A 23,549-nucleotide genomic window follows, 5' to 3' on the forward strand; every position below is an offset into this window, starting at 1 on the left:
ACTGCCTCCCAAGATGCCAATCTAAAAATGGTCTGGCACAGCAAGACTGTGACTGAGTGCTTGCTGATATGATCATCAATGATTATATCTATTCTTAATTACATCTTTCATAGTCTGACTGTAGTGAGCTCAAGTAGCTCAATAAAATAAAAATAATATAAAAATAATTTATTGCAAGTACAGAATATTACATCATTGTTTCTGGGTCTTGCTTGGCTCAACAAGATCAATTATAGATATTAGGTATCTGAATCATCCATTTATAGTTATGTTCAAAACTACTCAGTGAGATGCATATACTTTTCAAATATTACTACCATTAAAAATCAGTGCTCATAGGAGGCATTTAAACAAATCTGAGTATAAAGTAACCAAAACAGGTACTCGTTTAGGTATAGTCACTCTTGTTAAAAGTAGTTGTGCATTTTATAGGAGTATTGTATAGACACATGTAAGAGCCAATATTATAGAAGGGAATTGCTGAGAAATTGGCCTTAGTCTGAAGTTTCTATATAGGTTGGGTGCACATGGATGGAGGGAAAAAAGTGAAAGTGTTACTCTCTCAGTTGTGTCCAACTCTTTGCAACCCCATGTTTTTCTGGATGGGTGAACCCGATCTGTCAACCGATCAGTGTTTAATGAGCGTCTATTATATGCTCAGCCCTGTGCTAGGAATGTTGTTGGATACAAGGAATGCAAGAATCTATGTGCTTGGAAAATATGTACAGGTAAGCTAGAGACAGAAACTCAATAAAAGCAGTAAAATGTAATATAGAATGAAATGCCAAGTTATTACTGTGACGTTCTAGAAGATGATGTGATCAGTGAGGGTAAATGCATTCAGGAAAAGCTTTACAGAGGAGATGGGATTTCATCTAAAGACTTGGATAGGTTTAGGGGAAGAGGAAGCCATTCCAGGGAGGAGAAACTATTATAGGAGCAAAAACTCACACAAGCTGGAGTCCATCACATGTGGGTCTCCTGCCCTTCCCCCAGCAAAAAGTAATCATGGGGAAAATGGGAAATGAGACTAGCAGAATTTCTATGTATGTTGACCATAAATGAGAGGATACAAATTATATAGAAAACAATCTGTCTTTTAAAAAGATCCAGATGTAACCAGATGGCAGTTTGGGTGCCATGTGGCCTAAAGATATGCTTTACTTGTCCTCTCTGTCTCTCTTGTTTTTTTTTAAGCAGAATTGGAATGCCTTTCTCTGTTTAATCACTGCCCTCACTATCATTTCTGTCATCCCACTACCTTCAAGAAACGTTTATTTCTATTTATCTATTTGGCTGTGCTGGGTCTTAGATGCAGTATTCAGGCTCGCTAGTTGTGCCATGCAAACTTTTAGTTGGTCACATGGGGTCTAGTTCCCTAAGCAGGGATTGAACCCTGGCCCCCTGCATCGGGAGCACAGAAGCTTAGCCACTGGACCACCACAGATGTCCCTCATATGAATTCTTAAGGAGAGTAACTTAGGGAACTCTGTGAGAAATGAGAGAGGGGTTAGCACTCATTTCCTGACAGTCTCTTGCTCCTTAACTGTGCTGGAGACCTGAGGCTCTAACATCAAGGATGCAATGTAGTAATTCTGAAGAAAAAACTTTCTACCCTAATGAGACCTTGAGAGCAGAGGACAAATGAGCTCTAATTTCTTAGGGGCTTAATATGGATTATTTTCATTTCCACCAGTGGGGGAGAAAAACTACTCCAGTTCCATTTGTATCACAGAACTACACAGGAAAGGCCATTTACACTATGTAGATACAAACTTTGTGGAGAGCGAGGCCAAAGTTAAAACAAGGGCTGTAAACTGGGCTGAGAAAAAAATGAGAATTCTTCTCAAAGAAACAGAAAAAATATAATGGTGGTTACCAGGAAGGGGATCCTGGAAGGAAGGGCAAAAGAAGAGTTGTGGTTTAATGGGTATAGAGTTTCAGACGTACAAGATGAAAAAGTCCAGAGACATGCTTCACAACATTGTAAAGATGCTTAACAGGGCTAATGGGCTTCCCAGGAGGTACAGTGGTAAAGAATCTACCTGTCAATGCAGGAGATGAGGGTTCAGTCCCTGGGTCAGGAAGATCCCCTGGAGGAGAAGATGACAACCCACCCAGTGTTCTTGCCTGGACAATCATGTGGACAGAGGAGTCTGGCGGAGTCCATGGGGTTGCAAAGACTCGAACACAACTGAGTAAGCACACAACAACCACAACTAATCACACACTTAAATATGGTTAAGAAAAATTTTATGTTATGTGTTTTTTTTTTTTAATGTGTTTTGATCACAATTAAAAATAAAGAAAATGTTCTAGTTTACAAGTGTGGATTGACTCATTTGGACCCTTACTAAGTTAGTAATGTAATTTAGAGCTTCACCTTTGAAAATAAAAAAAAATAAAAAAAAAAAACAAACAACAAAGAACTCAAAGAAATGTTTGGAGAGGGGACAGCTAAGGTAAGACCATAAATCTGGACAGAAAATCAGTACATACCAGGCACTGGCTCTGGGACATACTGGAGAGCCAACTTCATCTCACCTCTGTTTTCTGCTTCAAGGGGAACTGGTGCTGTCTGGAAAATGAAGGCAGGTCAGCAGGTGTGAGACACACACCATTCACCCTGTTCATTGGTGATCTGTTACAGGGCCATATCTGCCTAATTTCTGAGCTTAGGTATCATTCATGAGTGCCCTGGATTGAAATTTCCCTCCCCATCACAGATGGACTATTGCTTTGATATCTGGGAAGGCTACACTGTGTATCCTGTAAAACTCTGCAGGGTACCCAGAACACATTTTAAGTCCTTCAGTTCAGAGAAATCAGAATGGGTTTCTTGGAGATGGGAAAGGTATTCTGAAATGTTTAGATTTTTATAAAAATACATACATTTTTGTTAGTGATCCAGCCAGCACATAAAACAACTTATCGGTATTTTCTTTCTTTAAAGGAGTAGGAAGAGCTGGGGTATGGGTGGGGAACAAATTATACATTTTCATAGCTGCATTAACCTAATTATTTTAGACCAGATGAGGAGATGCCTGTAAAAATTACAAAAACTGAACAATCATTTTACAATGTAAAAGGTACAATGCATATGTACGCCCACGGCTGATTCAGGTCAACGTATGGCAAAAACCACCCCAATGTTGTAAAGTAATTAGCCTCCAATTAAAATAAATAAATACATTTTTTAAAATGTGTATTTATTATAGAGCAGGTGGTTTTACTTTCAAATTCTGGTCTTTTAGACCCTTATTGCCAAAACAGGGCTATATGTCAGAAACATAACGGAAAAAAGCTAAAAATGAGATGCTTTTGACAACTTCTGAAAAATTCTTAACTAGCAAGTCTTGGGTAGACCTAGAAATAAGAGCTTCAGGTGACTTTGATGTGGTATTTTGGAACCATTCCTTTAGTTGAATGGCTTTACTGTATAGATACTTAACAGTTTGTATAAATTGTATGTATCACACTTAGCCCTCACATTGAGAACAACAACAAAAAAACTAGACTGAACAAATCTATTTGAAGGTGCTGAAGAATTATTTAGATAGATAGGGTTCAAATGGATAAGCTGTTGTAGCCTGAAATTCTTTCTTTCTACTTCGAGGCATTAGTTGCATTTTGAGTAGTGCTAACTGAGAGTACAACAGACTTAGCAGAAAGAGGCTAAGAAGCTGAGCACAGCCTCTCACGGGGCTGGGGAGGCAAAATTTGGCCAGCTAAGGAGAGATGGTCTCAGAAAACACTCTAGACAGATAGTTTTCCAAGTATGGGCCCCAGGCCGGCAGTATCAGCAATGCCTGAGGATTTGTTAGAAATGCATATTTTGGGGCCAGGTTGGATACATGCTAAAATATGCAAACTACTGCCTAGGTTTTCAGTTGGAGCCCGTGAAAGACCACAGCCTAGAAATATGGGCCAAGAAAACTGAGATCAGACCACGGGAAAGCTTCTCGTCAGTTCGTTACCAGGCTAGACTGAGGCAGTGCGTCCTTTCTCTGTGTGTCAAATGCAAAAGTAAACCCTCTCAAATTATCCCTAGAATTTTTCCCACGCAGTGTCCAGCGTGCAATAAAAAAAAAAGAACATGCATACCAGAACAAAGGGCCAAATGACCAAACAATAAAAATTAGATGAGCCTCACAAATGTTTAAGATATAAGAGTTTTCAGATACATACTTTGAGTAACTTTGATGAATAAATTCATAAAGATACTGAGAAGATAAAGAATTGTAGCAGAGAAATAGAATCTATAAAAAAGAGTCAAGTGAAAATATAAATCTGAAAGTATAATAACTGAGGACCCATAGATATCCATCTAGATATTAGATAGATACTAGATTAGACACAGCAGATAAGAAAACTATTGAACTAAAAGATAGGTTAGCAGAAACTAGCCAGCCCAAAGAATAGATAGGGGAAGAAACACTACAAAACATAGAAAGGAGCCTAAGAGATTTATTGGACAGAGTGAAAAGACATGATGATCCCAAACAATGGATAAGCATTCTGAATGAAAATGGAATCTTATAGCAGCTCTCTCCTGAATCCCAGGCCCCAAACCACCAAACCAAACAAAAAACTCCAAACTTACCTTCCGCTTTAGAGGGTACCACTTCAATTGTTTATTCTGTTTGTTGTCCCAGTCCCAAGTTTCCAAATCAAGTTCCACTTCCCCTAGAAAACTATTGCGCTTAAATGTATCTTGATGCCAGACAGACAGGTTCAGCTTCTGTGTCTTTAAGATTTGCTTGTCGATTTTATACTGCAGTTCAAAGAAGGAAATTAAAGGGGTAAATAATATTATTTCAGGCCAAAGTTATGACATAGAGGTGAAGATAAAGTCCTCTGTGTAGATCAGATTTTCTCATCTGTTAGGTTTCAAGTCTCAAAAATACTGCAAAGTCATCTTATTCTAAGTGTCTTGTTTCAAAGAGCTAAAATCCATCTTTCACAAAAGCTGATTTTTCTTTCCCTCTCTGGAAAAGCAAATCATGGCTCAAGTATCATAGTTGGTAATAGCTCTCTAAAAACAAAAGCCAGTTATTCAATTTTTACTGGATGTTTTTAGTTCTAACTAGATATAACAGGAATCCAATTCAGTCTAAAAATACAAATGAAGCTTAATCCAATGGTCTGTTTTCTACCTGAGGACAAAGTACTTTTTTAAATAGACTAATTGTTAGAGCAGTTTGAGATTTGCACAAAATTGAAAAGAAAGTACAGAAGAGTTCCCATATTTCACCTGCTCCATATATATACAATCTCCCCAATCATTGATATTCAGCAAGGACAAAATATTTTTCAAGAAAAGATTGACCTGTTTTTTGCTTTTGGGGGGGCATCCTAAGAGTTTTAATCTGAAATGTAGTCAATTCTTGATTATATATAATTATGGAAGGGATATAGTCTTTCTAATCTAAAAATAATCTCTACTTGGATTTATGATATACTACTTGAATGTCCATTTTGGTTGTAGTAGACTTGCTTTTCTCTGAGTTTACCATTTAAATGAGCTGGCTTTTCCTGAGTTCGTGGTTGAAGTAGATGACCTAGAAATAGCAAGGATGCTGAGGTGTATCACAGTCAAACTGTAATCAAAAACTTGCTACAGAAAATCTACAGACAATTCACCCATGGATAACTGAGGGTTAATTTAATGCTGCTCTTTTTCTCAGAGGATAACCAAATACTTGGACAGAATTTTCAGAAAGAGAGAATGAATAATACTTCTCACATTTGTTGTTTTAAATAATCTGTTACCCATGACTAAGGCAGCATGAGACAGTTTTCAGGAAGATAGAACACAGGCATTTGAGCAAGGTATATTCTCCACTCATCTATCCAGCCATCTCTCCTTCCAATAAACATTTATAAAGCACCTATCCCAGACACTGTACTAAGAGTCAGCATTTACTAAGTGTTTAATGCATACTATACTATGGACTTCCCTATAGCTCAGATGGTAAAGAATCTGCCTGCAATGCAGGAGACCTGAGTTTGATCCCTGGGTTGGGAAGATCCCCTGGAGAAGGAAATGGCAACCCACTCCAGTATCCTTGCCTGGAGAATCCCATGGACAGAGGAGCCTGGCGAGCTACAGTCCATGGGGTCACAAAGAGTCAGACATGACTAAGTGACTAACACACACTAAGGCTTAATTATCACTTTACACATATTAACTTTTAATGTTCACAACTACTGAGGTAGGTAGGCACTATTCTTTTTTTCTTATAACTTAATTTTAAAAACTTTTTGGCCACACCGTGCAGCAGGAAGGATCTTAGTTCCCCCACGAAGGATTGAACCTGTGGTCCCTGCAATGGAAGCTCGGATTCTTAACCACTGGACTGCTGGGGAAGTCCCAGATAGTTACTATTCTTGTCTCCCGTTTGCAGAACTAAAGTGCAGATGGGTTAAGTCATTTGCACACGGTATGCAGTTTATAAACCACCTAGAGTTGATCCCTGCTCTTGGGGAATTTACAATTAAACCAGCGGTTAAAGTGCTGAATGTCAACACTGCCTATTGTGAAACAAAGAGACTGAGGCAGCAGACAGCAGGGAAACTTAGGAGTTAAGAGACAACCTCTCACAGGAAGAGGCATTTCAGGCTGTGGGAAGTAGTTATGGACAGCATGGGGAAGAACATCCCAGTTTGAAGGAAGAGAAAGTCCCAGCAGAGTGAGAGAATGTAATTCCTCCAAAGAACAGAAAGGAATCAGGATAACCTGAAGAAAGACAATGAAAGTGGAAGGATGAGGCCAGAGCTCAGGTTCTCAAGGGAGGGGTGTGCATGTTAAGATGGGTGGGCTTGACCTTAAGGCTAATCGGAGTCCTCCAAGATTTTAAGCAGAGAAATAACATGATCAGAATTGGGCTTTTATAAGATTGTTTTGGCTGCAGTGCTCAACTTTATCATCTGTGTATCCAGTTTCCTTTATTTCCTTAAGCTTCATTTGCCTCATCTGTGAGATGAAGATAATAATAATCCCTGGCAGAGCATGGAGGGCATGCATGAGACAAGGCATACAACAGTCATGATGTATCATCTCATACAAAGCAGATTCTCAGAAAGTGGTTATTTATTTCCTTCTCTCTTGGGGACTGACTTCCTCTGCAGAGATATTACCAAAGATGACACGGCCTTTTAAATGCATAGGACACCATTTGGGATTTTCCTAGATAGAGAGGTTGTAGGTACCCGCAGTATCTCGTTATACACAGGATTCAAAGTTTTCTTCACTACAAGTGTTTTCTTCTTGCCCATTTTGCCTTTGTCTGGTAATAGGTAAGTCTTTACGTATCTAAAAAGAGAATTAAACAGACAAGAAAGTCAGAGAAAATAAAAGTGACATGTCTACCTGTACTTTTAAAAATGCATTAGAAATTAATAAGAATAATTATTTCATGACACTAGCGAAAGTAGTATATAATAAATGCTCTCATCAACACCTTTATACTTAAACTTTTAAGTGATTTCAGTGGAATGGATCATTTTAAATTGTTTTGAAGATTTTTAAGGGATAGTCCCTGAATTCCTTTTTTCCTTTGACCTTAACTAATGTAGGGCAGGGGGAAGATAACTGACCTCCAATGTGATGCTTAATTTCATTGGCTAGTGTCTTATTAAGAAAAGGCTTTGATGCTTGCAGAATTAAAAAAGACTGTCTTTTGAAAGAAAACTTGGTACATACCTAATCAGGCCATATTCAATGTAAAACAAAAAAAAAGGAAAAAGAAAAGCTATTGGGCCCCACTGCTTTTATAACAAAAACAAAGGGTTGGGCTTATGCTAGCAAAATTATTAAGAATCAGAATCAGACTTCTGCATAGGGGTAAGGGGGGACTGTCATTTAACTTTTATAACTGAACTGAAATGCCATTAAACCTGTGATTTCAAAAATGAATTGGTAATTCCCCTTAAAGTTCTGTAGAATATAACTTAAATGTGGAAACTACCTTATTCTAGAACCTTAACTATCTCTGCATTACTGAGCACTATAAAGTATGCCCAACCCGTCCCTCCTTTTAGGGAAAGTCTAAACGTGTGTGGAGACAAGGGTCTCAAGTCTCACTCATGTGCTGTTATAAACACAGTGCTTATCTTCTCTATCCTTTGTTTCCTTATCTGTAAAAAATAAGGAATCAGGACAAGATGATCTCAAAGGTTCCTTCCCATTTGAAATGCTTTGTGTTTCTCTGACATTCTTATAATTTAGTAAGTTTGGCGTATGAATCTATAAACAGCATTTTTCCCCAACTCTTTTTCCGCCCCCCACCCCGAATCCCGTTTTTTTCCCCCGAACATTCCTTTTTAACACAGTCACACACATACATTCCCTTCAATTTCCTTCTTTCTTTCCCCATTTCTACAAGAGTAACTAAGAGAAAATAGTGTCTCCAAAATGTACTTACGGGTCCGAACGCTGTTTCTTAATATCCGCTGCTGCTAAGTCTTTACACTGGGCCACGAAGACATGCAACTCCTTCAGTGAGTCCACGTAGTCGATGGCAAACTGGATGTTTCCTTTCACTTCCAGATTGCCAAAGTCTCCACTATAAACACTCATCACACTGCCGCTGACCTGAAAACGCGGGAAAACACGTGGTGTCTGTCTCTGTCTCACTCTCGAATCCAGCGCAAGGGTGTCATCTTTGCTTGCCAGCATTTCTCTAGTTTGCATATAAAAGCAGCTAATTTAATGTGGCATTAAAAAAGCATACCAACACAGACAACCTGACATGATATACATGACATGATGTCTGGTGGTTAACAAAAACTGCCTGTAAGAGACATGGATGAAAAACATGAAATGCAAAGTTATTTAGATGCTGACTCATTTCAAACCAGGGTGATTTCATAGTAGGGGGCACTCAGAGTCCCATTTTTAGGCATGCTTAGAATTTAAAATGTTAAATAAAGAGGATGTGAGAAGCCCCAGGGCACACAAATCACAGTGACACATTGGTCTATCAAATTTCCAAGGCACTAAAAAGGAATTTTACTATGTTACCCATCCACTGACTCTAAGAAAATGCTTACTGAGCCATACACTTTTAGAGGTCAGGAAGGGTAGAAAATGGATGATTGATGAAGGAAGTTTAAAACCTTCCCAAGGCCATACATTTGATTGTTATCAGCAGAAATTCAATTTAAATAGATTTTTTTTAAAAGAGTTTGAAAAAATGCAAGGCCAGTAAGAATTTAAGCACAGATTTATCATTCATTTAGAATATCTGATGAGATCTGTGCATGTATATGCAGATCATAGACATTTGGATAAATGTATGTGGATATATTTACATATATATATATATTTCTATACACATGCTACATGCACACACAAAACTATCTCACTTCTATATAAAGTCAAATTCTCCAAATCAAATCTGAGTAACTATACTCAGGGAGCTTCCTTTGGAAAATTCCATTCTGAATCCTTCCATGAGGCCAAGAATCACCTTTCCTTTTAATGTGAATCAGTACTTTTAGTCGTCAGAATAAATGACTTGCTAAAAGAGGTACAATTCTATACCTGCAAAGAGTACATCAAATCATGTCTGATAAAAGCAGACTTTGTAATAGTTACCCCATTCGCCACCCAGAGAAGTTTAGTGGTTCATCTTGTTGGTAATTTAGGTTTATTTTTGAAGTATTTAACATCCAAAACAAACCGTATTTGTTTATCTTGGATATGAACTGTCTTGTGATTAAAAAAAGAGAAGAAAGGAAGATGTAGCTAGCCAGAAGCTAATTGTGGGTTAGATAAAAAACAAACCTCTCACGCCCCTGGAATCTGAGAAATATAACAAAAGGCCATTTTACAGGAGCAGGAGCATGGCAGAGCAAGGTTGGCAGAAGCAGAGGGATATTAACACAAAGCCTTTGTTTACATACAGAAGACAAGGACGTCATGCCAGAGGAGCTGCTAAGATTGGTTAAAGAGCTTGGGCTCTTCTTGTGTCTGCTGAGCTGGTAACTGCCTTCTGATGCTGTATCTGTCTCTCTGTCATCACTCTACAAAACATCATATAATACAAAATTCAAATTCAGAAAGAGTCAAGATCAAGATCTTAGTTTAGATAAAGATAATAGCTTGGTATCCCACTCATGTATGACATTTTCCAAGGTCAAAGGACAGCAGTGCTAACTGCCAAGGAATGGGATTCAAGATGGGGTGAGTGGTCTACCCAGGATCTCACTTAAGCAGGAGAGCAGTGTTTAGCTACTGAAACAGCAAAGTGATTTTTTTTTTTCACCAGCAAGGTGGCCCCCAGGTGCTACAGAAGATAGCATATTGTGAGCTTTCTTGGCTTTCTCTTAATATTATACATTTATATTGCTTGGCAAACTTTTTTGCTACATATGAGAAATTATCTTTACCTAGACAATAAAAAGTCTAATATTTACCCTTAAATCATAAAATGTCATGCCTAATTCCTCTCGGTAACATAGGCTTAACTTCCCTAAAAATCAAATCTTTTACTTGAGACACTATTAAACTAGGGAAAACAATTCTGATCTGATCTGTGTTTCAAGTTTTTCATATATGCATGTATGTGTATACACACACACACACACACACACATGTGAACTGAACGGATATGTAATTTTAAACCACCTCTTAGGTATTCCTATAGAGTTACTGTGCTTATCTTTTTTGTTGCTACAGGGAGGTATATTGAATTATACATTCTACCCACATTGTATTTTAACAATTTTTTAAAAATGGCAGTAAGGTATTTATTTTAAATATGTCCCTGGAAATATTTACCTGGGTCAAGAAAGAAAAAGTGGTGATAATAAATTTTATTATATTTAGATCTATCGTTTATTAGATGGTAGCTTTAAGGATCTGTGAGTCAGAAGGAGCTCTTTTTGGGGTTAGAGAGTTTATGGAGCAGTTCAGTGGCTCCTGGGGTTAGGGAAACACCTTTACAAAGGAGTGGTTAGTTCATGCCAACATATTCCAGGGCCATGCAATTACATGTCAATGTAACAGATGCCAATCCTAATGCAGATTAAGAAAGGAGTTAAAAAAAATAATGATTTATGTGGATAAGAAAAGAATCCTTCCTCAAGGATGAAAAAATCCACACCTTTTTAGTGTTTCTATTATCACACTCCCTCCCCACATGCTTAGAGACCATTTCCCTCTATCACAGCCATAATACATTCTACCTGGCACATCAGATCATTAGTGATTATTGGAAGGACAGGACCTTGTATTGATGACTTGTAACACTGATTTTCACAAAGTTGGCACTCAACAAATGTGACTGATGGTAAGCCTCAAAGGGACAGTGGGTGAGGAAGCAAAGTCTGACTTTATCCCACTTTCTTTAACATTCAGTCCAACCCCAAATACTTTGAAAGGTAAAACAATACAGCTTAATTTGGCATCTCTGATCCACAAACTATTTGGACTATCTTTTGCGTGGAGCAATGAGGCAGCAGGTTAAAACTGAAGGAAGGAAAAAAAAAATCAGCAACTGGTATCATTTGCCTCTCAGATTATTAGATGTTTTATTCATATGACCAGCCAAGAGCACATCTACAAACAAAGCACATCTACAAAGGTATAAAACCACAGGAACTCCATGAGGTACATATGCTGGCTTCTAGCTCATGAGCTTGTTTCAAAGAATGAGTGCTTCTCCAAAGCAACTATAATGTGGGCTCTTAAGCACATGCAGGGGTTGAATATTTTCTGATACAGTTCATGGAAGGCTCAAGTGTAGACAGAAGGGTTCCCAGGAGGTTGGGGAGGAGGGATGTAATTTGTATGTTTTCAGAGCTTTCCTTACATTCCATCTACTACGAGAAAGGATGAAGCTTCTATTTCATCATGAAAAATCAGACCAAAACTGCAAACAGCAACAGCAAGCATTAAGGTACTACGTGTCAGCACTGCGCTGCGTGTTTTCCCGGCATTATCTCACTGACTCCTTACAGTCTAATGAGTTAGGTACTAGGAAAGCGCTCAGGGAAGTTAAGGAAATTGTTCACAACTACATAGCAAATCAGCAGCATAACTAGGGGTGGGAGTGTCTAACATCAAACCTCAGACTCCTAATTACCTGATTGCAAAACATGGAATCTTAGTTAAGGCAAAGAACCTGAGTTAAAATCCTAGCTCTACTTTTTAGTAGCTGTTGAATTTGGGGAAAGGCTCTGTGAGGCTCTTTCTTCTTGTACAAAATGGAAAAATTTGTACCTACCACATTTTGTTAGTAAGAGTTAAAGATATCAGAGTGCCTGGTACTCACTATGAATTAAATGAATAACAGATAATAGTCATGTTCTTATTTGAAACAGAAGGGACAGTAGTTAATAGCATGAAGGTCAGATCTGGACTCCACTCCTCGGTTCAGCCCCTTTCTAGCTGAGTGACGTTGCCTGATCTCTCCTAATCTCAGTTTGCTCATCTGTAATATCTGGGGATAGTGATGGTGCCCACCTTTCAGGGTTACTGGAGGATTAAATGAGATAATGTATATAAAGTGCCTACACCTGGTTGATATCCTTAAAGTTTTCCATGTCATTGATACTTTGTAATTTTAACATATGCTTTCAAGCTAGTCATGCTATCTAGACTAAGCTTTCACAAATGAACCGTATTCTAAAGTACAGAGAAGTTCATGCCAACATTTTTCTGCCTGGATTTCTTATTTTGAAACAAAAGTCACATTCCCTGTATGCAATCTGGCTTCACCACCAAAAAGCTACTGTATGAGTCAAATGAGATATGCCTTGCCTTGTTCCAGGACCAAAAACACTACGTCTATTGACATGAGAGGCAAAGGTCACCCCTGCGGCCTCTTAGGTCTCCGCTATGGCTTAATGCAAACACACCAACCTTGGCATAGCAAATCCACTTATTTGGTTCCATTTTCAGGAAGGTACAAAAGACAAACTTGCCTCATCTTGGAGAAATGCTGGAACAGACTTGCTCATCCTTTTGAGTTTGTCAGGGTGGGAAAACTGATTATCAGGCTGTGAAGACACTGTGGAAACTAAACAGCAGCATTTCCATTCAAAATTATCCTCACAATTGTCAGACAAACATAAGGCATACGTTGAAAACACACTTTTTTCCATCTATGAACAGAGACGTTTTTGTAAAATGGTTAAAGGCACAGTAGTTCACATGCACAGGACCGTAGGGTAAGCAACATGCAATTTTCATAAATTATAGAGAGAGAACTAGCAAGGAGTTGAACCAAACAGAAAACAGAACTTAAAAACCACTAGGTTTTATTGGACCAGAGAACTGGATTTGAATTATACTGAAATATACTACTAACATGAATTGGTTTTAATTTACATTTTTTCACAGTAGATCTTTGAACCACAAGATCTGTACTTTATTGGTTCATCTCCTTGAGATATATTTTTTAACATGCTGCAGGCTGAAAAACTATTTCATTGAATAGCAAGGATCTTTGTACACAACTCAAATCATAAAAGTGTCCTGGCTATTGATCTCTAAAAGGAGGTTGGATTCCTTGGTGATTGTTGGGATTACTGTAAGAGTATTTCTCCCTCAGAATCATAAGAGACTATGGTTTCAAAATTAATTATTTTCTGAAAATAGAAATTATTTAGCTATCTGTCAACCCAGATAACTTTCAACAGTGATATCCAAAGGCCATGTATGAATGACTCAGGTTAAGATACCCTAAGAATTTAATATGAAAATGTAGCACATGGTTTCTTTTTGATACAGTAAGTATATATGTGGAAGTCACAACAAGATGATGAATTCTCTTCCTAATATGTTTAACTCTAGTTAGAAAACTTTTCTTCTTCTTAGTCGAAGAATGGGAGAAGGCAATGGCACCCCACTCCAGTACTCTTGCCTGGAAAATCCCATGGACGGAGGAGCCTGGTGGGCTGCAGTCCATGGGGTCGCTAAGAGTCGGACACGACTGAGTGACTTCCCTTTCACTTTTCACTTTCCTATTAAATCTGTATTTCAGGGTAACCAAATATTTGACTCGGAGAAGGAAGTGGCAACTCACTCCAGTGTTCTTGCCTGGAGAATCCCAGGAACGGGGGAGCCTGGTACGCTGCCGTCTATGGGGTCGCACAGAGTTGGACACGACTGAAGCAACTTAGCAGCAGCAGCAGCAGCAGTATAAGAATGACAATGTCTAAGCTTTTCTTATGGTGAATCAGAGCTTTTGTATTGAATGACTTAATATTTTTCAAGGCACTCAGAACAGTGCTATATGTGTTACACATATTAGGCTCTATATATGTCTTTGCTAAACAAGTAAATATCTGATAGGAAATCTTTAAATTATCTTTTCCATGTGACAAAAATATACTGGTTTGACTTTCTCATTGCAGAGATACGAGGAAAACAGATAAATAAAAATCAAATTATTTGTCTACATATAACTCAAAAGGCTCAAGTTTAGCCCTAAATATTAGGTACATTTATCATTAGTTAAAAGAAATCTAATAAAGGAAAATGGAAACTTGAACTATTAAATATTTGCTTATCACATAATAGCTCTCACCTAGTTTTAGGCTCACAAATGCATCAAAATATATTTATGTTGTCTTACAAGATGATAACCTGCTTTAATTACTTCCCATGGTGTGTATTTGAGTGACTTATACTGAATAGTATAAGATCAGGTCCTACAAGGGCAAAGGATAGCCCAATGAGTATGCAAAACTTTCTTATAACATTGCTCTGTATTATTTTCAAAGTATATATTTACTACTCAAATGTAGTCAGTTTAGTAATATGTTTACTGGGCTTTAGTTATTTGTGTTTTGACCATGCATTTCATTTTGTTTTATGGTAAGAACACACTCTTAACTAAAGAAAAGGAATAACCCCAGCCCAGGCATTAAAAGTCATCTTGGAAAATACCACAAAAAAGGGAAATTAACTTATCTAGAATTTAGCACTGATTAGCCTCTTTGCCTTGACCAAAAACTCAGCTAATTAGGAGGTCACAAATGAAGACACAGATATATAGGCACACATCATCCATGTCTATGCTTTGTTTTCACTCCTCAGGCTAAATGTTGAATAAAACATACAAAGATAAACTAAGATGCCCAAACTTAAGTATCCAGTTGCCAGTTCAACAGCAACTGGAAAAGCCTCTTTACCCGACACCCCTGAGAGACAGAAGTCTGGTTGTCTCTGCGGCAGCCAGACAGAGAACACACACCAATGGCTGAAGCCTGGACGGCCTTATTTCCTAGGTAGTTCTTAAAAATTTGTCAGGTCATGTGCCAAGGCTCAGTGCCTTCATCTCTGGCAGGAGAACCTCATGAGCGGGGTTTCCGATTTCAGATGAGAAGTCACTGTTTTCAAGCATCAGCACTTTTCCTCTATCTAATGGCTCCTTCCTTTGGCAACGCTTCTCTTTAAGAACCATTAGCACATCCAATGACTGTTGGGAAACTTATTAAAACTCCTATGGGCCGGTAGGTGTATCTTCAACACTCCAACGCCTAGGATTTTGAAACCACCTCTGAAAAGGGATGCCAAGAAGACACACAAACATATCTGCATTCTTTGCTAGTCCCCACAAACCCCTTTTTAATGCACTATTTGTACTCAAGACGATAGTCACAGTTAAGAACAACAGTCTTAAAAGTGAACAGAAAACAGTGAATAACCGTTATCTTTCCCTGGTGGTGGATACTAATTAGTTGATGCATATGAGCTACCATAACTATACATACATTTTTCTTTTTTAAAATGGAAACACAGTTGACATACAGTATTATATTAGTTTCAGGTGTGCTACCTGGTAATTGGACATTTGCATACATTATGAAATGATTACCATAACGCTAGTAACTATTTGTCCCCAATGTTATTACAATATTATTGACCATATTCTTTACACTGTATCTTACATTCCCATGATTTATTTTTTATGGTAATCCCCTGCACATTTTCGCCCCATCATGACCCCCAATAAACACCCATTTGTTCTCTGTATCTTTGAGTCTGCATGTTGTTTTTCGTTTTTTAAGATTCCACATATACGTGAGATCACATTTATGTCTTTCTCTGACTTATTTCACTTAGCATAAAGCCCTCTAGATCCATCCATGTTGCCATATGCATTCACTACTTAAGATTCAGAGGTTCATTTGCCTTATATATTGAACTAGACTATTTTAGTTTTGAACCTCAGAGCTTAAACCCTGGGCATTAAAAAAATTGCTTCTATAGATAATGTAGACAGGCATACACAGCCATACTACATACTAATTGTCAAAGTACAGCCTTTTCCTAGGTCCAAATACATTATAAATTGTTTCCTGTCTATAGTGTTTTTTAGAGGCCATAAGAGATCCAGTACTCCAGACCATACTGCCAAGTGATATCATTTTAAGTAAAGACTCAAAGAGCAGGGAGACTGGCAAAAGCATAATAGTATTCAGCAATAATGTGTGTATATATAACGCATATATATATATATATAATTTTAAAAATATATAACTATCCCTCAGTAGAATCATGAATTAACACAGAGTAGTAAAATACTTTTAATAAATAAAACCCTTGTCAGAATGAAATAGTTTTGTAAGCTGTAAGAATTTAGTACAATAATAAATGCTGCATTATTAATGGGGTTAGTTATTTCAGTACATTTAACACCATGTAAAGTGGCAACATTTAGTCATTTGTGAGAAAGATCCTGCTACTCACTTCCTGGAATGCATTCATTTGTGTCTGGTTCCTGATCTGCTTTTTGATCTACTCAGAAGAGCAACATTGAGAATAAATACCATTTTAACAGAAAGATTAAAGAGACATGAAAGTAACGCTCAAATGTCAGTTTCACAACTAAGACTGCAGAATACATCTGACAGGTTTTCAGCCTATTTTCATCCATTCCCCAATGCAATTCTTCCTTAGCCTCTTTGAGGTCTCCTGTTCAACTAAAAATCCAACATCCAGCATACACGTTCAGTGTCTTTCCTTACTCATTAAGCCATGGCATGGAAAACAAAAGGAGCACTGGGCTAGGAGTGAAGCTGAGGTTCCCATCCTCACCCTCTCACTGACTGACTAGCTACAAAAGCTCAGACAGATCACCTCCTTTCTCTGAGCTTTTCTTATCTGTAAAATGAAGATAAAAATCGCTGCCCCACCTACTTCAATGAAATGGTTATCAACATAAAAGACAAAACCATTACACAAAAGTAAGGAATGACCTTTGAGGAGCTCTGTTGCTTCATCTTATACGAGAAAGCTCAGCTAACATACATTTTTATTATTATGGTGAAAGCAACTTAGAAAACAAAATTCTAGCATACAAGTATAAATTACATATTTGCATAAATGCTGAACTATAAAAAATCAGACTCATTTCCATCCTTGCCCCCACAATTACCCTATTCATTTTATAACTGAACCAAGTATAATGCCTGATCCATAGACAAGCTGCAAGACCTTCTGACTCCTTAATATTCAGAATCAGTCAATTTCACCCTTGGTCTATACTTGGTTATTGACGTAAGCAGAGGCAAGACACCCAATCTTGTTCTGGGACCCTTTCCTTTGATCTTAAATCTTTACCAGTTAAATCTAGAGAGATCTATATGCTGACTTGAAAATCAAATACAGGAATAACTTAACCCAGGAACCCATGTCACTCTCCCTGCCTTCACAAGGAGTTCTGCAAGTCAGAGTAGCAAAAATCTGCTCATGCTCATACAAATACGATTTCCTATTTTTAGAAACCCTTGCTTCCCAAGGGTCTCTGATGAGAGCTTCATACCAGTATCACTAGCAGAAACCTTAAGAATACGAACAGTATTAAATGCACCAAGTCAGAACCATTTTATAACAACTTCGGCACCATTCATCACATAGTGACAAGTGACGTTCTTCTATTTATCCTAATAGCTGTGTCCCGGTGACCGCCCAAACCACCCCAGAACCTAACACGCAGACAGACATGCAAATACATAAAGATATTTACCATCTTCAGCACTACGTACTAATTCTTCTGGCAGATTATCTACTTTGGCTTGATCTGTGCAGGAGAAATTAACAAATGGTTAACACGACTGACCCTTGGCGAGCAAGAACAATGAGATTGTCCCTGGAAGCCCCTGGAGTTGGAAGCAATTAGTCAAGATGCCGTGTGAGGGGTGCAACCAAGATGTCTTCCCCAAAATACTTTCTCTTTAGATTAGCTACTCGAGCCAGTGCCATAGCGGGAGCTCCCATTTCAGCCCCGATGCAGCTTACATCAGCACACTGCTGCACACGGACTCCCAAGGGTTAGAGGGTTAGCTCAGAGCAAGCAATCGGCCGGCAGCAGGAGAAAGCACGGGGCTGCAACAGCCTCTCTATTCTTCTGCAAAGGGTAAGATGCTAGCCATGACTAACACCTTCCCAAACCCACGGTCATTAACAAATATTTCTGGGCGTGCATCATCATGTGTGCATGCCTCTGGGAGCCCTGCTTGGGAAGTCAACTGAAGAGATGTAAGTGGGGACCAGCTGCTAAGTGGAATCTTGGCAGGCTAGTGTGAGAGTGGGTATCGGTATTTGGAAGGGAGCGTGCAGGAATACCCGTCAGCTGATAGTGTTTTTTTTTTTTTTTAACCCTACACATTCCTGAGTACTTTAAAGCTGCACCATGGCAATAGCCCCATGTTTCTCAGGCTAGAGGTTTGCCAAATTGGACAATTGTTGCTGAAGTCTTTTTTTTCCCTTCGGGTCCATCACTAACATCAGAAAGGACAATTAGGGCTGAACAACAAAGGACTGGACTAGCCTTCTCTGGAAGCAATCAGGCGGATGTGGGGGGTTGGCCACCTGTTGAGGCTTTAGAGGGAATTCCTGCATTGGAGGGGGAGTTTGGAATGGGTGACCTTCAAGGTCCCTTCTAACCCTGAGATTCCAAGATCTTTGGTGGGGTGAGGGCTGCATTCCAAATTGGGAATACTGCCTTCACAGCCCTGAAAATCTCTGAATTTTAAGAACTGTTTAGTGGCATAGCTTGTTATGTTTTTCTTTTCCTTTTTAAAATCGGAAACTTTTAGTGTCAACTGCAGATGCATAGAAATATTCCAAACATGAAAGTGATCAAGTTTTAATCATATGAGTTTGGCAGCGGTTAACTTGCACTTGATAAATTTCCTCATGACCATCTGTAATCCCAGGGGTACATCTTAGCTTAGAAAGAATAAGAACAAAACCCCTAGAAGTCACAGTCTCTAAACCTGTTTGTCTGGCTCACAAGTCCCTATATATGTTATGCTTTATGTTACTACTCTAGAAACCCTTCACCAATTAAAGCAGTGGGGAAGAGTGTGCCTGGAGTGTTGTATGTCAGGCCGTCTTTGAGCTTATAGTTCCACTATCCAAAAGAAATGGGTGGACATAAGGGATAAAAGAGAAAGCAAAGTCCCTGAAGCCAGGGATGAATTCCTCTCCATATCATGCAAAAATTTATCAGACAAGAAGCAGTTATATGTAATACAATCACCTCATAAATGCTCTTGATAACAGCCTATTGATTTTGAGTCCTAGCTCTGCTGCATGGTATGAAGCAAATTACTTTACCTCTCTGAACTCTACTTACCTCATCTGTAAAATGGGGATAAGAATTTGTGCCCCCCCCCCCAATATGTGGTTGCCTATGCCAGTTACATGAGATCATGCACATAAAACGCTTAGCCACATCTTGCCACACAGTGCTAAATCAATGTCAGCTATTACCACTAGAACCACAAGGTACCACAGTCTTTTAAAACTCAGTGTTTGAAAGTGTTTGAATAAATATTCAAACTGGGATTCTTCAAGAAAACCTAGCATACTTGTAACCAAACCTCATGTGTTATTTTAAAAGCGAAGTTCCAACCACTTTTGGCTGAGCCTGTTTAGCTCGGTTGGGAAAAGGTGTTCTCATCTGTTAACCCCTCCTTTAGGGGTTCAGGGTAGAACAGCATGCAGCGAGGCCACAGAAGAGCACATACGCATTTTTAAGCTTAGATCGGGGCACGGACAGTGGGGCACACTTTATTCTCACTTGATGAATCTGATGAAATATCTTCCAGACTTTTGGAAGGCATTTTCCTAGCAGCACTCCTTTCCAAAATTTTCAAAACAGGACTGGGTTCTTCTTCTGAACCTGTTACAAGACAAAACCGATGAATACTGCACAATACAAACGAAAAAAGAAAACAATCAAACTCTTAATAAATCAACGGACACTGAAATGGTAGGTTGAAAGGAGGTATTATGCCATAAGCCTCCATACTTTTATCCATTCTATGAGGCAGTTCACAGAAGACAGTAAAATTTCTTCACTAAAGCATATTAGTGCATGTGCGTGCAAGGTCAGTTGTATCCAACTCTTTGCTGACCCACGGACTGTAGCCCATCAGGCTCCTCTGTTCATAGGATTTTCCAGGCAGGAATACTGGAGTGGGTTGCCATTTCTTCCTTCAGAGATTTTCCTGACCCAAGGATCAAACCCACATCTCCTGTGTCTCCTGGATTGGCAGGCGGATTCTTTACCACTGAGCCACCAGGGAAGTCATTTAAAGAAAAACACCAATACAGTATACTAACGCATATATACGGAATTTAGAAAGATGGTAACAATAACCCTGTGTACGAGACAGCAAAAGAGACACTGATGTATAGAACAGTCTTATGGACTCTGTGGGAGAGGGAGAGGGTGGGAAGATTTAGGAGAATGGCATTGAAACATGTAAAATATCATATATGAAATGAGTTGCCAGTCCAGGTTCGATGCACGATACTGGATGCTTGGGGCTGGTGCACTGGGACGACCCAGAGGGATGGAATGGGGAGGGAGGAGGGAGGAGGGTTCAGGATGGGGAACACATGTATACCTGTGGCGGATTCATTTTGATATTTGGCAAAACTAATACAATTATGTAAAGTTTAAAAATAAAAAAAAAAAAAAAAAAGAAATGACTTGTAAACCTAAGAAATATTTGTAAGCACAAATGATAGAGAGACAAGATTAACATAATGACCGCAGTAACAGCAATGTGCTAAGTCTTCTACACCTCTATTTTAGGCACGTGATTTGTTCTGTTCTAAAATTTGAACCTTTCCCCTTCACTTCTAGCTTTTGAAGACAGCCACAAAATGGTTTTAGGAGCATTAAAATAATTAGCTGAAAACTATAGAAGGCAGGATTCAGATGTTTTAACATCTGTATATAATTGGGTACACAGATGGGTGAATTCTCCAGATCAACAAATATAGACTCTCTAGGTTTCATGAGCTACTGAGATTTCCATCAAAATGTTGGGTAATGACCTGAGGTGGTCAACTTTTTATTTTAACATAGAAAGTATTTTAAAGTGGGGGAGGTTGGTCTCTATTAACTACTAATGCCTTCATTTTATTAAAAAAATGAAAGGTATTTTAGGAACACAAGGAAAAAAGAAAAAGGGCATAACTGGAGAATAAGAACTGTTCTTTAAATGCATCTAATGTTATAAAATTTTTTCTCTAGACTGTCTTTTATTTTTCCATTTTGACAGTGAAAACTCCGACATGGATAAGCCTTGGTCTGAGTACTGTCACTCAGCACTGTTATATTCTTCGTGCCCAAAACACTGGCAGGCAAGAGGCACTTCAGCATTGCTAGATCCATGAATGACTCCATTAATGAGTCAATCCACTTGGGAACAACTCTGGACAGTACTTTCCTGAAGTGCATCCCAGTTCTGCCCAATGTTAATAAGCATTCTCCAGTAAATGGATTCTAAGATGAATTAGATTTGGGATGCTCTGTGCTCAAACTTTAAAGTTTTCTTACTACGGACCTTCTCAGTGACTTTAATATGCTTTAAAAAAATGAATCATGTGCATATGAATCACATATAATTCACAATAAAATATGAATCGTGTGCATAATCTCTCAGCATTCCCTCCTCTCTTTATTAAAGGAACATACTGAGGTACTGGCTAAGAGCTCAGCCATAAGTCAAACATATTCGGCTGCTCATCAAAATTGGGGTTCTTCCCTAATTTGGGGAAGGTTCTTCCCTACTCTCACTCCACCCAACTCATTTACTTAAAAATAATTATTTAGGTTAGAAGTTAGAAAACTATGCCTCCCAGGTGGCTCAGTGGTAAGGAATCTGCCTGCCAATACCAGAGATGAAAGATACGCAGATTCGATCCCTAGGTTGGGAAAGATTCCCTGGAGGAGGAAATGGCAACCCACTTGAGTATTCTTGCCTGGAAAATCTCATGGACAGAGGAGCCTGGTAGGCTATAGTCCATGGGGTCACAAAAGAGTCAGACATGACTGATCACACACACACGCCGTGCACCACTTTATACCTCCTACTTGGCTTTAAAATCTCTGGGCTCTGTCTGGGTAATCATTTATATTGATTATTTATTTTTTAGATAGGTTTGTTGTTGTTCAATCAGTTATGCTGGTATACTTTAACACAGCTATACACATTCAGGAACAGTCTTCAAAGTTAAGTGTAAATTTACAAGCCCTTCACCTCATATAGGCCCATTTACCCTAGTAACTCATGGGGTAGCTTAGTTAAGTCTACTTCGATAAGTTTAAGATGCTGACTTATACTCTTGCAGAGACTGGTATTTTCCTTTTCCCACCAGTTACAAATATTAAAGAGGCTTCAGCTTCATTAACTAGGATTATAGGTGGATTCTCTGGTCAGTTTTCAATAAGAGACCCTATGGCTATTTGCAAAGGAACCCAAATCTCACAAATGAGCCACTCAGTGAAGCTCATTTGTTCTTACTGAGACCGAAGGGAGCTAGGAAATGACACATTCTATTAATTTTCTACTGAGGAAGGTGATCAACACTAGTTGTTGTACAACTTTGGTTAAAATGTTCCAGCCGGGGAGCATCCTTTATTATTTCATCACTCTAACCAGGTGACTTCTAATCCCTATTTGTTCCTGGCTTTCTCTCCTAAAATAGTCAGGTTGCTCCAAAGAGCAAACTGAGACAAGCCCTTTCTTTGGGAGCCTGGCTGAAACCAGTATCCCAAGTCCACTTGGATGACTATGGTAATCTTCTCCACTCAGCTAAGGCTGGAGCCAAAGAAATGCACAGGCCAGGCCAGGCCCTTAGGTGGGGTCAGGTGAAGTCATCACACTGAGTCACGGCCTAGGAGGCAGGATTCTGCAGGTAATCGGAAACGGGAGGGAGAGAGCAGCAAAAAGAGAGAAAACGAAAAAACAAACCCCACAACAGTTCACAGTATCTGAGGGCAAGTTCCAGCCCTGCACCTTGTTCCTGGTACTCAGCCACCACTGTGGAAACATGTTGCTCCTAAGAGGGCAATCTACGCCCACTTGCGGCACTTTCTTGCCACAAATCTTACTGGAGCCTGCTGCGTGGACTGCCAATTAGGAAATTCTAATTCTTTCCAAGAGGAAACCTCGCTTGGATGTCTCAGAGGTACTCTCTAAACCCCCAAAGTTCTTTAAAACATATCTTTGGAATCTGAAAATTCTACCATTGATCAGTGAGAATAAAATCAGATTCTGAAACA

General features: G+C 38.8%; 1 protein-coding gene across 8 annotated transcripts in view; it reads right to left on the minus strand.

Moving 5' to 3' along the window:
• Positions 1–23,549, minus strand: part of SYTL2 (synaptotagmin like 2) — a 119,141-nt gene that overhangs the window by 3,518 nt on the left and 92,074 nt on the right. For 6 of the 8 annotated variants that reach the window (XM_055581536.1, XM_055581531.1, XM_055581532.1 and 3 more), the window contains 9 exons: positions 20,049–20,150; positions 17,988–18,041; positions 16,709–16,756; positions 12,934–13,028; positions 9,910–10,029; positions 8,427–8,596; positions 7,213–7,315; positions 4,604–4,774; positions 2,500–2,578 (listed from right to left, as the gene is read on the minus strand). In XM_055581536.1, the coding sequence (XP_055437511.1) occupies positions 2,500–2,578; positions 4,604–4,774; positions 7,213–7,315; positions 8,427–8,596; positions 9,910–10,029; positions 12,934–13,028; positions 16,709–16,756; positions 17,988–18,041; positions 20,049–20,150 (942 nt within the window). The remainder of the gene's footprint in view (positions 1–2,499; positions 2,579–4,603; positions 4,775–7,212; positions 7,316–8,426; positions 8,597–9,909; positions 10,030–12,933; positions 13,029–16,708; positions 16,757–17,987; positions 18,042–20,048; positions 20,151–23,549) is intronic. The other 2 variants (XM_055581537.1, XM_055581535.1) reach the window with 1 other exon arrangement.

Source organism: Bubalus kerabau, chromosome 5, assembly GCF_029407905.1.
Source record: "Bubalus kerabau isolate K-KA32 ecotype Philippines breed swamp buffalo chromosome 5, PCC_UOA_SB_1v2, whole genome shotgun sequence".
Classification (NCBI taxonomy): Eukaryota; Metazoa; Chordata; class Mammalia; order Artiodactyla; family Bovidae; genus Bubalus; species Bubalus kerabau.